The sequence below is a fragment of the Cervus canadensis genome, chromosome 24, assembly GCF_019320065.1.
Source record: "Cervus canadensis isolate Bull #8, Minnesota chromosome 24, ASM1932006v1, whole genome shotgun sequence".
Classification (NCBI taxonomy): Eukaryota; Metazoa; Chordata; class Mammalia; order Artiodactyla; family Cervidae; genus Cervus; species Cervus canadensis.
The window spans coordinates 48,294,786-48,307,333 of record NC_057409.1 but is presented as its reverse complement, the minus strand read 5'-3'; the positions used below and the strand labels follow the sequence as shown (position 1 = coordinate 48,307,333).

General features: G+C 36.0%; 1 protein-coding gene across 2 annotated transcripts in view; it reads right to left on the bottom strand.

Annotated features, from left to right (window-relative positions):
* PGAP1 (post-GPI attachment to proteins inositol deacylase 1) overlaps positions 1-12,548 on the bottom strand; it is a 76,432-nt gene that overhangs the window by 19,490 nt on the left and 44,394 nt on the right. For both annotated transcript variants that reach the window (XM_043445054.1, XM_043445055.1), the window contains exons 15-19: positions 6,334-6,407; positions 6,176-6,227; positions 5,380-5,446; positions 4,898-5,006; positions 3,814-3,852 (exon numbers count right to left, since the gene is read on the bottom strand). In XM_043445054.1, coding sequence (XP_043300989.1) covers positions 3,814-3,852; positions 4,898-5,006; positions 5,380-5,446; positions 6,176-6,227; positions 6,334-6,407 — 341 coding nt within the window. The remainder of the gene's footprint in view (positions 1-3,813; positions 3,853-4,897; positions 5,007-5,379; positions 5,447-6,175; positions 6,228-6,333; positions 6,408-12,548) is intronic.

Below are 12,548 nucleotides of genomic sequence, written 5' to 3'. Positions count from 1 at the left end.
CAACAAGGAAATTAAACCAGTCAATCCTAAAAGAAATCAGCCCTGAATATTCACTGGAAGGACTGATGCTAAAGCTGAAGTTCCAATATTTTGGCCACCTGATGCAAAGAACTGACTCATTTGAAAAGCCCTGATGCTGGGAAAGATTGAAGGCGGGAAGAGAAGGGGACGACAGAGGATGAGATGGTTGGATGGCATCACAGATTCGATGGACATGAGTTTGAGCAAGCTCTGGGAGTTGATGAAGGACAAGGAAGCCTGGCATGCTGCAGTCCATGGGGTCGTGAAGAGTTGGACATGCTGAATGACTGAACAGATAACTATAGAATTAAATGACTTAAAAATTCTGCTATGCCTAGACTGCAAAACATAACAAACCAAAAAATAAAGTGAAAGTAATGATACAATAAAATTTTTAGTGAATTTTAAAACTATAATTTTTCTGACAAATCACTATTACCTATTTATGTCCAGACTCTACAATTCTGCAAATTAAAATGATGTTGAATATACTGTAGTAGTTCTACGACTTGATATGTTATTTTTGTAAAACTATTTGCCTATGAATATAGAAAGTGTTAGTCACTCAAATGTGTCCAACTCTTTATGACCCTAGGGACTGTAGCCTACCAGGCTCCTCTGTCCATGGGATTTGTCAGGCAAAAATACTGGAGTGGGTTGCCATTACCTTCTCCATGGGATATTTCCAAACCAGGGATCAAACCCGGGTTTCCCGCATTACAGGTGGCCTTTTTACCACCTGAGCCACCAGGGAAGCCACAAATCATATAAAGAAACTCCTCAAATGAATTTTTCAATACGTTTATTTTTAATATAAATTACTTTTACAATCTGAGCATGCATAACATAAAAAGTTCTTGAAAATGTTCTTTTATACAATAGAACTTACAGATTTTATTGGGATATGAATACAGCATAGTATGAGAAACAAGAATTCTTTTTTTCCATTTATTTTTATTAGTTAGAGGCTAATTACTTTACAATATTGTAGTGGTTTTTGTCATACATTGGCATGAATCAGCCATGGATTTACATGTATTGCCCATCCCGATCCCCCCTCCCACCTCCCTCCCTCTCCACCCGATTCCTCTGGGTCTTCCCAGTGCACCAGGTCTGAGCACTTGTCTCATGCATCCAGCCTGGGCTGGTGATCTGTTTCACCCTAGGTAATATACATGTTTCGATGCTGTTCCCTCGCCTTCTCCCACAGAGTCCAAAATTCTGTTCTATACATCTGTGTCTCTTTTTCTGTTTTGCATATAGAGTTATCGTTACCATCTTTCTAAATTCCATATATATGTGTTAGTATACTGTATTGGTCTTTATCTTTCTGGCTTACTTCACTCTGTATAATGGGCTCCAGTTTCATCCATCTCATTAGAACTGATTCAAATGAATTCTTTTTAATGGCTGAGTAATATTCCATGGTGTATATGTACCACAGCTTCCTTATCCATTCATCTGCTGATGGGCATCTAGGTTGCTTCCATGTCCTGGCTATTATAAACAGTGCTGCGATGAACATTGGGGTGCACGTGTCTCTTTCAGATCTGGTTTCCTCGGTGTGTATGCCCAGAAGTGGGATTGCTGGGTCATATGGCAGTTCTATTTCCAGTTTTTTAAGAAATCTCCACACTGTTCTCCATAGCGGCTGTACTAGTTTGCATTCCCACCAACAGTGTGAGAGGGTTCCCTTTTCTCCACACCCTCTCCAGCATTTATTGCTTGTAGACTTTTGGATAGCAGCCATCCTGACTGGCGTGTAATGGTACCTCATTGTGGTTTTGATTTGCATTTCTCTGATAATGAGTGATGTTGAGCATCTTTTCATGTGTTTGTTAGCCATCTGTATGTCTTCTTTGGAGAAATGTCTGTTTAGTTCTTTGGCCCATTTTTTGATTGGGTCATTTATTTTTCTGGAATTGAGCTGCAGGAGTTGCTTGTATATTTTTGAGATTAATCCTTTGTCTGTTGCTTGTTTGCTATTATTTTCTCCCAATCTGAGGGCTGTCTTTTCACCTTGCTTATAGTTTCCTTTGTTGTGCAAAAGCTTTTAAGTTTCATTAGGTCCCATTTGTTTATTTTTGCTTTTATTTCCAATATTCTGGGAGGTGGGTCATAGAGGATCCTGCTGTGATTTATGTCGGAGAGTGTTTTGCCTATGTTCTCCTCTAGGAGTTTTATAGTTTCTGGTCTTACATTTAGATCTTTAATCCATTTTGAGTTTATTTTTGTGTATGGTGTTAGAAAGTGTTCTAGTTTCATTCTTTTACAAGTGGTTGACCAGTTCTCCCAGCACCATTTGTTAAAGAGGTTGCCTTTTTTCCATTGTATATCCTTGCCTCCTTTGTCAAAGATAAGGTGTCCATAGGTTCATGGATTTATCTCTGGGCTTTCTATTCTGTTCCATTGATCTATATTTCTGTCTTTGTGCCAGTACCATACTGTCTTGATGACTGTGGCTTTGTAGTAGAGTCTGAAGTCAGGCAGGTTGATTCCTCCAGCTCCATTCTTCTTTCTCAAGATTGCTTTGGCTATTCCAGGTTTTTTTGTATTTCCATACAAACTGTGAAATTATTTGTTCTAGTTCTGTGAAAAATACTGTTGGTAGCTTGATAGGGATTGCATTGAATCTATAGATTGCTTTGGGTAGTATATTCATTTTGACAATACTGATTCTTCCAATCCATGAACATGGTATATTTCTCCATCTGTTTGTGTCCTCTTTGATTTCTTTCATCAGTGTTTTATCGTTTTCTATGTATAGGTCTTTCATTTCTTTAGGTAGATATACTCCTAAGTATTTTATTCTTTTTGTTGCAATGGTGAATGGTATTGTTTCCTTAATTTCTCTTTCTGTTTTCTCATTGTTAGTGTATAGGAATGCAAGGGATTTCTGTGTGTTAATTTTATATCCTGCAACTTTACTATATTCGTTGATTAGCTCTAGTAATTTTCTGGTAGAGTCTTTAGGGTTTTCTATGTAGAGGATCATGTCATCTGCAAACAGTGAGAGTTTCACTTCTTCTTTTCCTATCTGGATTCCTTTTACTTCTTTTTCTGCTCTGATTGCTGTGGCCAAAACTTCCAACACTATGTTGAATAGTAGTGGTGAGAGTGGGCACCCTTGTCTTGTTCCTGATTTCAGGGGAAATGCTTTCAATTTTTCACCATTGAGGGTAATGCTTGCTGTGGGTTTGTCATATATAGCTTTTATTATGTTGAGGTATGTTCCTTCTATTCCTGCTTTCTGGAGAGTTTTAATCATAAATGGGTGTTGAATTTTGTCAAAGGCTTTCTCTGCATCTATTGAGATAATCATATGGTTTTTATCTTTCAATTTGTTAATGTGGTGTATTACATTGATTGATTTGCGGATATTAAAGAATCCTTGCATTCCTGGGATAAAGCCCACTTGGTCATGATGTATGATTTTTTTAATATGTGGTTGGATTCTGTTTGCTAGAATTTGAAACAAGAAATTTTAATATAACATTCATTTGAAAATCAGGAAGCAATTTTCATTTTTAGGAGGTATCAAACATGAAAGCATCACCTTAAAGCCAGGGGTGGCCAACTATGGACTGTGCACCAAGAATGGCTTTCAGATTTTATTAATGTGAGAAAAAAGAAGAAAAAAGTAGCTGAAGTAGTGGCAGCAGCAGCAGCAGCAAGAGACTATATTTAGTTTGCCTAAACATTTATCATCTGGCCCTTTACAGAAATGCTTACAACTTCTGTCTTAGAGTACCTATTCACAAGGCAATAAATAACTGACAAGAAGTCTCTTACCTGTCCAAGTATTTGTGAAAAGGAAGTCTTAACTGTCACCTAGTTTAAAAAACAATTATTTAAAAAGGTTATTTTTCCTATACTCACATTTTATTAAATGAGCACTCTACAACAATCACAATCACTACATTGTTATAATGATGAACCTAAAGGTACTCAAGATATGAAAAGAATTCTCCAAACTATCAACATTTAATTTGTCAGCTGCAGTTTTACTGTTCAGAACTATGCCCTTAATCAATTTCTTTTCGATTGGATGAATGCCATGATACATGAGTAAGCTTTTACTAACTAATATAGTTAATTAATCGGAATATCTTATGACCAGATCATACAAGATAAAGGAATTCACTGAATGACTGAATCCAGAAACTATACATTTATTTGCTGAAAAATTAAGCACAAATTAATCAACTTTCTATGTAACTTGTACTTTAAAATCTCAAACCTACAATTGTATGGTACTAAAAAAAGCTAAGCAAAACCACTTCTGAGTAAATTTAATAAAAATAGGTTTCACATGATGTAATACCAGGAACAAACAGAGCACATGTAGAAAAATTTGAGCAAAAACAATATTTTAAAAAGAAATTCATTGTTCATTAATTATCTCTACTATAAATATACCTCCTTAGATATTAGAAAGTCTGGGAAAAGGAAATATATCTTTCATAGAGAAATTGTAAAATATCTATATTTTGTCAATACATGGACTTTTTTGAAAATAAAATATTTGTTAAAACATGGACATTCTGACAGCATGCAGTATTTGAAGCCAAATTACTAACATAGCTCTTCCTATCTCTATAGTATTAGAAACAAGAAGGCACAAGTTGAAAACCATTACATCCTTGCAGAATCCTTCAATGCAAGAAACACAAAGCAAGATATCAAAGCACCAATAACTTCCAAAAATCTAAAATAACTCACAGTATAGGGCAAACTGAAGCTTGGTTGTAGGACAGATTCTATTCACTTGACCTACTAATTCTGGTTTACCCTAAGAAAGTTCTAAAAAGGAATCCAAATATTTCCAGTATATTCTATAACTAAATCTTAAAAATTAAGCAAACATATAACTTACCTCATATTGACAGTCTGATGACGTGTACATTTTTAGTAATGCTACATGGCTATCATTATCGGGTTGAGCAATATGGAGTTTCACAGAAATATCAGTGGAAGATGGAACCCTGAAAATATAAACAATGAATTTTCAAATACAAAATGCTGTGAAATAACCGTGGCTAGGTCAATACTCAGTACCACACAATGAAATACTGTAAGGAAGCTAGATGACACACACATGAGTTGGGGGAGAGGGTAGAAAGGGGTTTCTGTTTGATGCAAGTAAAGTTAAATTCTATACTGCTTAAATAAGAATACTGTATGTTATAATATTATACGTATTATCTTATGAGCACAATGCTACATAAAGGAAACCTATATTTTACTAAAAGGCACTAAAATAATTTCACTAAAATTTTACTATGATTAAATAAACAAAGTAAACTATGTATTATTCAAAAACACCAAAGTTTAAGGTAAATTCTTTGATTTACTTACTGTGCAATGGTTAGTGAATCTTCATAAGACCAGGGAATATGAAGTTTATAGATACTAGTGATTTCTTCTGTGAAAACATAAAGGAAATATGTATTACTAAATTTATATTACTAAAGGTTATATAAGCTACTGTGATACGTAACTACAGATGGGCTTTGCAGGTGGTGATAGTGGTAAAGAACCTGGCTGCCAATGCAGGAGACATAAGAGATGTGAATTTGATCTCTGGGTTGGGAAGAGCCCCTGGAGGAGGGCATGACAACCCACTCCAGTATTCTTGCCTGGAGAATCCCATGGACAGAGGAGACTGGTGGGCTACAATCCATAAGGTTGCAAGAGAGTCGGACATGATCAAAACAACTTAGCATGCACATAGGCGTGCTGATCTGCATTTATACAATTACTCATTTCATTAAGAGTTACATTACATGATAAGAAATTAGGGAGAATTCTTTAATAATAATGTTTAATTAGGCCTACAAAAAGTTATTAGAACATATGGGAAGTACTATGAAACTGGAAAAAATTAAACAGCTAAATGTCAATTACTATTACAATAGGACAGCAAGATATACAGTATTTTTTAAATGTAAATATTTAAAACAGATCAAAAGTTTTACTGTTGAAAGGGTCTATGTTAAATTAATTGGAAATATACTATTATATTAATTGGAAATATATTATCATATATTAAATATTAATTTACATGGAAAAATAAGTATTACAGAAAATTCAAGTGAAGAAGACCTAAAGATTCTTCAAATGACAAAACTATTTTTTCAGAAAATATACTTACCTTTGGCTCCTGAGCACTTGCTTACCACGTTGATTTTAAAAGCTTGGTATATCTAATAGGGTTTGACCAGAAAGTAAAAAACAAAAAAACAGGTTTGTAAGTTTAACTAAGCAGTAAAGTGAAATCAAGTCCTTGTTACTGTCAAGATAATTAATTACCTGTCCAAAGTTCAGAAGCTCTATATTATAGAACAGACCACTTGTATTTAATATCACTTTCCTTGAAGACAATCCTGTTGAATTAAAAGTACTGTATTACTTAGAATACCAAAAAAAAAATTTTTTTTTAAAGTACAAAAGTACTGACTTTAAACAATGTCTAAATAATGCCAACAGATTTTTGATATTAAAAGAGTTTATAGGTTCTTGCTTTTGGTATGGAAGAATGGACTCCTAAAAATTCAATCCTCATTCAATAAATTCTGGACAAAAACAGAACATTTATAATGACTTTATTCATTTTTCAAATTTTATTACTGGAATATAATTGCTTTATAGTATTGTGTTAATTTTGCTGTTGTTGAACAACCAAAGTTTATCAGCTACATGTATACATATGTCCCCTCCGTCTTGAACCGCCCTTCCACTCCCCTTCTCAAACCTACCCCTCTGGGTTGAGTACCAGGTTCAGTTTCCTGTGTTACACAGCAACTTCCTACTATCTGTGTTACATATGGTAACATGTATGTTTCAGTGATACTCTCAATTTGTCCTACCCTCCTCACTGTGTCTACATGTCTGTTCGCTATGTCTGTGTCTCTATTTCTGCCCTGCAAATAGGTTCATCTGTACTATTTTTCTAGATTCCATGTATATATAATATTATTTAATATTTGTTTTTCTCTTTCTGCCTTACTTCACTCTATACAATAGACTCTAGGTCCATCCACACCACTACAAATGACCCAATTTCATCCCTTTTTATGGCTGAGTATTATTCCATTGTGTATTATGTGAGATTCCATTGTATGTATGTACCACATCTTTTTTCCGTTTATCTTTTAACTGAAGGATAATTGCTTTACAGACTTTTGTTGTTTTCTGTCAAACATCAACATGAATCAGCCATAGGTATACATACGTCCCCTCCCTTTTAGCCCTCCCTCCCATCCCCCTCTGCACCCCACCCCTCTAGGCTGATGATGCAGAGCCCCTGCTTGAGTTCCCCAGGTCATACAGCCAATTCCCACTGGCTATCTATTTTACATGTGGTAATGTTCCCAGGCTACTCTCTCCACACATCTCACCCTCTCCGCCCCCTCCTCCTGTGTCCAAAGTCTGTTCTCTATGTCTGCTTCTCCATTGCTGCCCTGCAAATAAATTCATCACTACGATCTTTCTAGATTCCATATATATGCGTTAGTATACAATATTTATCTTTTTTCTGACTTACGTCACTCTGTATAATAGACTCTAGGTTTATCCACCTCATTAGAACTGACTCAAATGCGTTCCTTTTTATGGCTGAGTAATATTCCATTGTATATATGTACCACAGCCTCTTTATCCATTTGTCAATGGACATCTAGGTTGCTTCCATATTCTAGCTATTGTAAATAATGCTACAATGAACACTGGGGTGCATATGTCTTTTTCAATTTTGGTTTTCTCAGGGTATATGCCTAGGAGTGGGACTGTTGGGTCATATGGTGGTCTTATTCCTAGTTTTTTAAGGAATCTCCATACTGTCTTCCATTCCCACCAACAGGGCAAGGTTTCCTTTTCTCCACACCTTCTCCAGCATTCACCGTTTGTAGACTTTTTGTCCACTTATCCGTCGATGGGTGTTTGGGCTGCTCCCATGTCCTGGCTACTGCAAACAGTGCTGCAATGATCACTGCAGTACATGTGCCTCTCTGAATTACGGTTTTCTCAGGGTATATCTCCCATGGTAACAAGGTCACGCTTAGAATCTTGCATACTACTCTTCAGCATTACATGAACTAAGAACTTTCAGATGTCCAAACTGGGTTTAGAAAAGGTAGAGGGACCAGAAATCAAATTGCCAACATTCACTGGATCACAGAGAAAGCAAGTGAATTCCAGAAAAACATCTACCTCCATTTCATCAACTATGCCAAAGCCTTTGACTGTGTGGATCATAACAAACTGAGGAAAGCTCTTAAAGAGATGGGAATACCAGATCACCTTACCTGTCTCCTGAGAAACCTGTATGTGGGTTAAGATGCAACAGTTAGAACCCTGCATGGAACAACTGATTGGTTCAAGGTCGAAGAAGGAATACGACAGGGCTGTCTGTTGTCATCTTGTTTATTTAATCTATATGCTGAGCACAACATGAGAAATGCCAGGCTGGATAAGTTACAAGCTGGAATCAAGATAAGTGGAAGAAACATCAACAACCTCAGATATAAAGATAATACAACTCAAATGGCAGAAAGCAAAGAGGAGCTAAAGAGCTTCTTGACAAGTGTGAAGGAGAGTGAAAAAAGTCAGCTTAAAACTAAATATTGAAAAAACTAAGATCATGGCATCTGGCCCCATTGCTTCATGGCAAATAGAAGTAGAAAAGGTGGAAGCAGTGACAGATTTCCTCTTCTTGGGCTCTAAAATCACTGCAGATGGTTACTGCAGCCATGAGATCAGAAGATGATTGCTTCTTGACAGGAAAGCCATTACAAACCTAGACATGTGTTGAAAAGCAGAGACATCACTCTGCCGATAAAGGCTCATATAGTCAAGGCTATGGTCTTCCCAGCGGTTACATACAGTTATAAGAGCTGGACCATGAAGAAGGCAGTGTGCCAAAGAATTGATACCTTCAAACTGTGGTGCTGGAGAAGACTCCTGAGAACCCCCCGGAGAGCAAGGAGATCAAACCAGTCAATCTTAAAGGAAATAAACCCTGAATGCTCACTGGAAGGACTGATGCTGAAACTGAAGCTCCAGTCTTTTGGTCACCTGATATGAACAGCCAACTCACTAGCAAAGTCCCTGATGCTGGGAAAGACTGAGGGCAGAAGAAAAGGGTGTCAGAAGATACGCTGTCTGGGTGGTATCACCAATGCAATGGACATGAACTTGGGCAAACTCCAGGAGATGGTGAGGGGCAGCAAGGCCTGGCATGCTGCAGTCCCTGGGGTTGCAAAGAGTCAGACACGACTGTGTGGCTGAACAACAGGGTATGTGCTCAGGAGTGAGACTGCTGGGTCATATGGTAGCTCTATTTTTAGTTTCTTTAAGGACTTTCAATAACATTTACCTGTTTTAAAAAATCACTACATATTTCCAATTTCAAAAAGGTATGCTTTCTTGGTAGCTACTTTCTCTTTTTTTAAAAAACACCTTAATCAATTTAAAAAATTACACCCACTTAAATGTGAATGCCTTTGAATAAGAATATGCAAATACAAGTGTTCAGATGCTTCTTTGTAAAGAGAAAACAATAGGACAAACCACCACTGTGCAACAGACAGAAAAGGCTTGAGATAATTACCAAGTATATCACTAAAATTCTAATAATTAAAAAATAAATACTATATAATGTTAAGATTCTGTCAGGCATATTTAGCACCAGCTAAAACACATAACCAGGTTTTTCATAATGTTGCATTCTCCTAACTATTTTATAGGATCAAAAATTGAATTTAAGAAAATAGATGTAAGAAATTTGATCAACATGTAAACAATTTCTTAAATAGAAGGTGTACCATCAATTTGTGATTAATAAATCACTTTTAGGACACACTGCTTAGACATTCAATTACAAACGATTTTAATGAGTACCTCTTGTAAACAGTATTTTAAAATACAGCACTGAATTTAAGGCAACTCAAAATGAACAATAGGAGAAAAACTATTAGATACAAAGTGTCCTTCACACTTTACTTACTCTAATTTGAAATACCATTCATTGTGCTAACCTTCTTCACAAGAAAGATGGACTATCTTTTGCATGTTTTACAAATTCTAACAAGAGGTAAGAAATAATTTAAAATTTTGCTTTCCACTATGGCAAAAAAGGAAATCAGAAGCTAAACATTGTACTTAACTTAAAAAACATTTTTAGTCTGACTCACATCATAAAGATTTTAGAAAGAACATCTTTATTATTAAAATGTTGATAGACCCAACACAGACAAAGACTGTTACAAGAGACAAGGAAGGATACTACATAATGATCAAGGGATCAATCCAAGAAGACATAACAATTGTAAATATTTATCCACTCAACATAGGAGCATCTCACTACATAAGGCAAATGCTAACAGCCATAAAAGAGGAAATCGACAGTAGCACAATAACAGTGGGGGGTCTTTAACACCCACTTACACCAATGGACTTTTGAACTGTGGTGTTGGAGAAGACTCTTGAGAGTCCCTTGGACTGCAAGGAGATCCAACCAGTCCATTCTAAAGGAACTCAATCCTGAATATTCATTGGAGGGACTGATTCTGAGGCTGAAACTCTAATACTTTGGCCACCTGATACGAAGAACTGACTCCTTAGAAAAGACCCTGATGCTGGGAAAGATTGAAGGCAGGAGAAGGGGACGACAGAGGATGAGATGGGTGGATGGCATCACCAACTCAATGGACATGAGTTTGAGCAAGCTCCAGGAGATGGTGAAGGACAAGGGAAGCCTGGCGTGCTGCAGTCCATGGGATTGCAAAGAGCTGGACACAAATGAGCAACTGATGACCACCACCACCAATGGACAGACAGAAAATTACAAGGAAACACAAGCATTAAATGACACATTAGACCAGATAGACTTAGTTGATGTGTAAACGTTTCATCCAAAAGTAACAGAATATCCTTTCTTCTCAAGTGCACATGGGACATTCTCCAGGATGGATCACATCTTGGTCACAAATCAAGCCTCAGTAAATTTAAGAAAACTGAAATCATATCAAGTATCTTTTCTGACCACAATACAGGAAATAAACAACTATAAAAAAGAAATACAAACCCATGGAGGCTAAATAATATGCTACTAAATAACAACCAATGGATCATTTCAATATACACTAATTAATCAATGTGGTACACCATACTAACAAACTAAAAAATAAAAACCATATGATAATCTCAACAGATACAGAAAAAGCTTTTGACGAAATTCAAAATCCATTTATGGTAAAAACTCTCCAGAAAGTGGACATAGAGGGAACATACCTCAACCTAATAAAGGCCATGTATGACAAACCCACAGCAAATATGAAGTACTGAAAGCATTTCTTCTAAGATCCCATTTACCATCACAACAAAAAGAATATAATACTTAGGAATAAACCTATCTATTGAACTTAAAGACCTGTACTCAGAAAACTACCAGGTATCAGTGAAAGTAATTAAAGACAACACAAACAGATGGAGAGATACAGCATGTTCTTGGATCAAAAGAATCAATACTGTGAAAATGACTATCCTACTCAAAGCAATCTACAGATTCAATGCAATCCCTATCAATTACAAATGGTATTTTACTCAGAAATAGAACAAAAAATTTTACAATATATGTAGAAACACAGATGACCACAAATAGCCAAAGCAATCTTGAGAAAGAAAAGGGGAGCTGGAGGAATCAGGCTTCCTGACCTCAGACTATACTACATAGCTACAGTAATCAAAACATTATGGTTCTGACACAAAAACAGAAAAATAGATCAATGGAACATGACAGAAAGTCCAGAGATAAACTCACACACCGATAGTCACTTAATCTATGAAAAAGGAGGCAAGATTATTCAACGGAGAAAAGACAATCTCTTCAATAAGTTATTCTGGAAAAATTGGCCAGATATCAATACATGTAAAAGAATGAAATCAGAACATTCCCTAACGTCATATGCAAAAAAAATCTCAAACTGGATTAAAGACCTAAAAGTAAGGCTGGACACTATAAAACTCATAGAGAAAACCATAGGCAGAACACTCTTTGATATAAACTGCAGCAAGATTTTTAATCTACCTCCTAGAGTAATGAGAATAAGAACAAAAATAAACAAATGGGACCTAATTAAACATAAAAGCTCTTGCACAGCAAAGGAAGCCATAAACAAAATGAAAAGATAACCCTCAGAAGGGGGTAAAAACATCTGCCAGCAAAGCAACTAACAAGGGGTTAACCTCTAAAATATACAAACAGCTCTGCAGCTCAATTGAAAAAAAAAAAAAAAAATCAAAAGATGGGCAGAAGATCTAAACAAGAATCAAACCACTGAGTCACATCACATGGTTATTCTAAGAACTATACTAGAAATATACACAAAAAATGTTACAAGGCTCCTCATTATTACAATTAACTGGCAAAATAAATCAACACTCTACCAAAAAGAAAAACAATTCTTAAGGTTTCCAAAATCCAGCTCCCCTGTTGGCTCAGTGGTAAAGAATCTCTCTGCCAATGC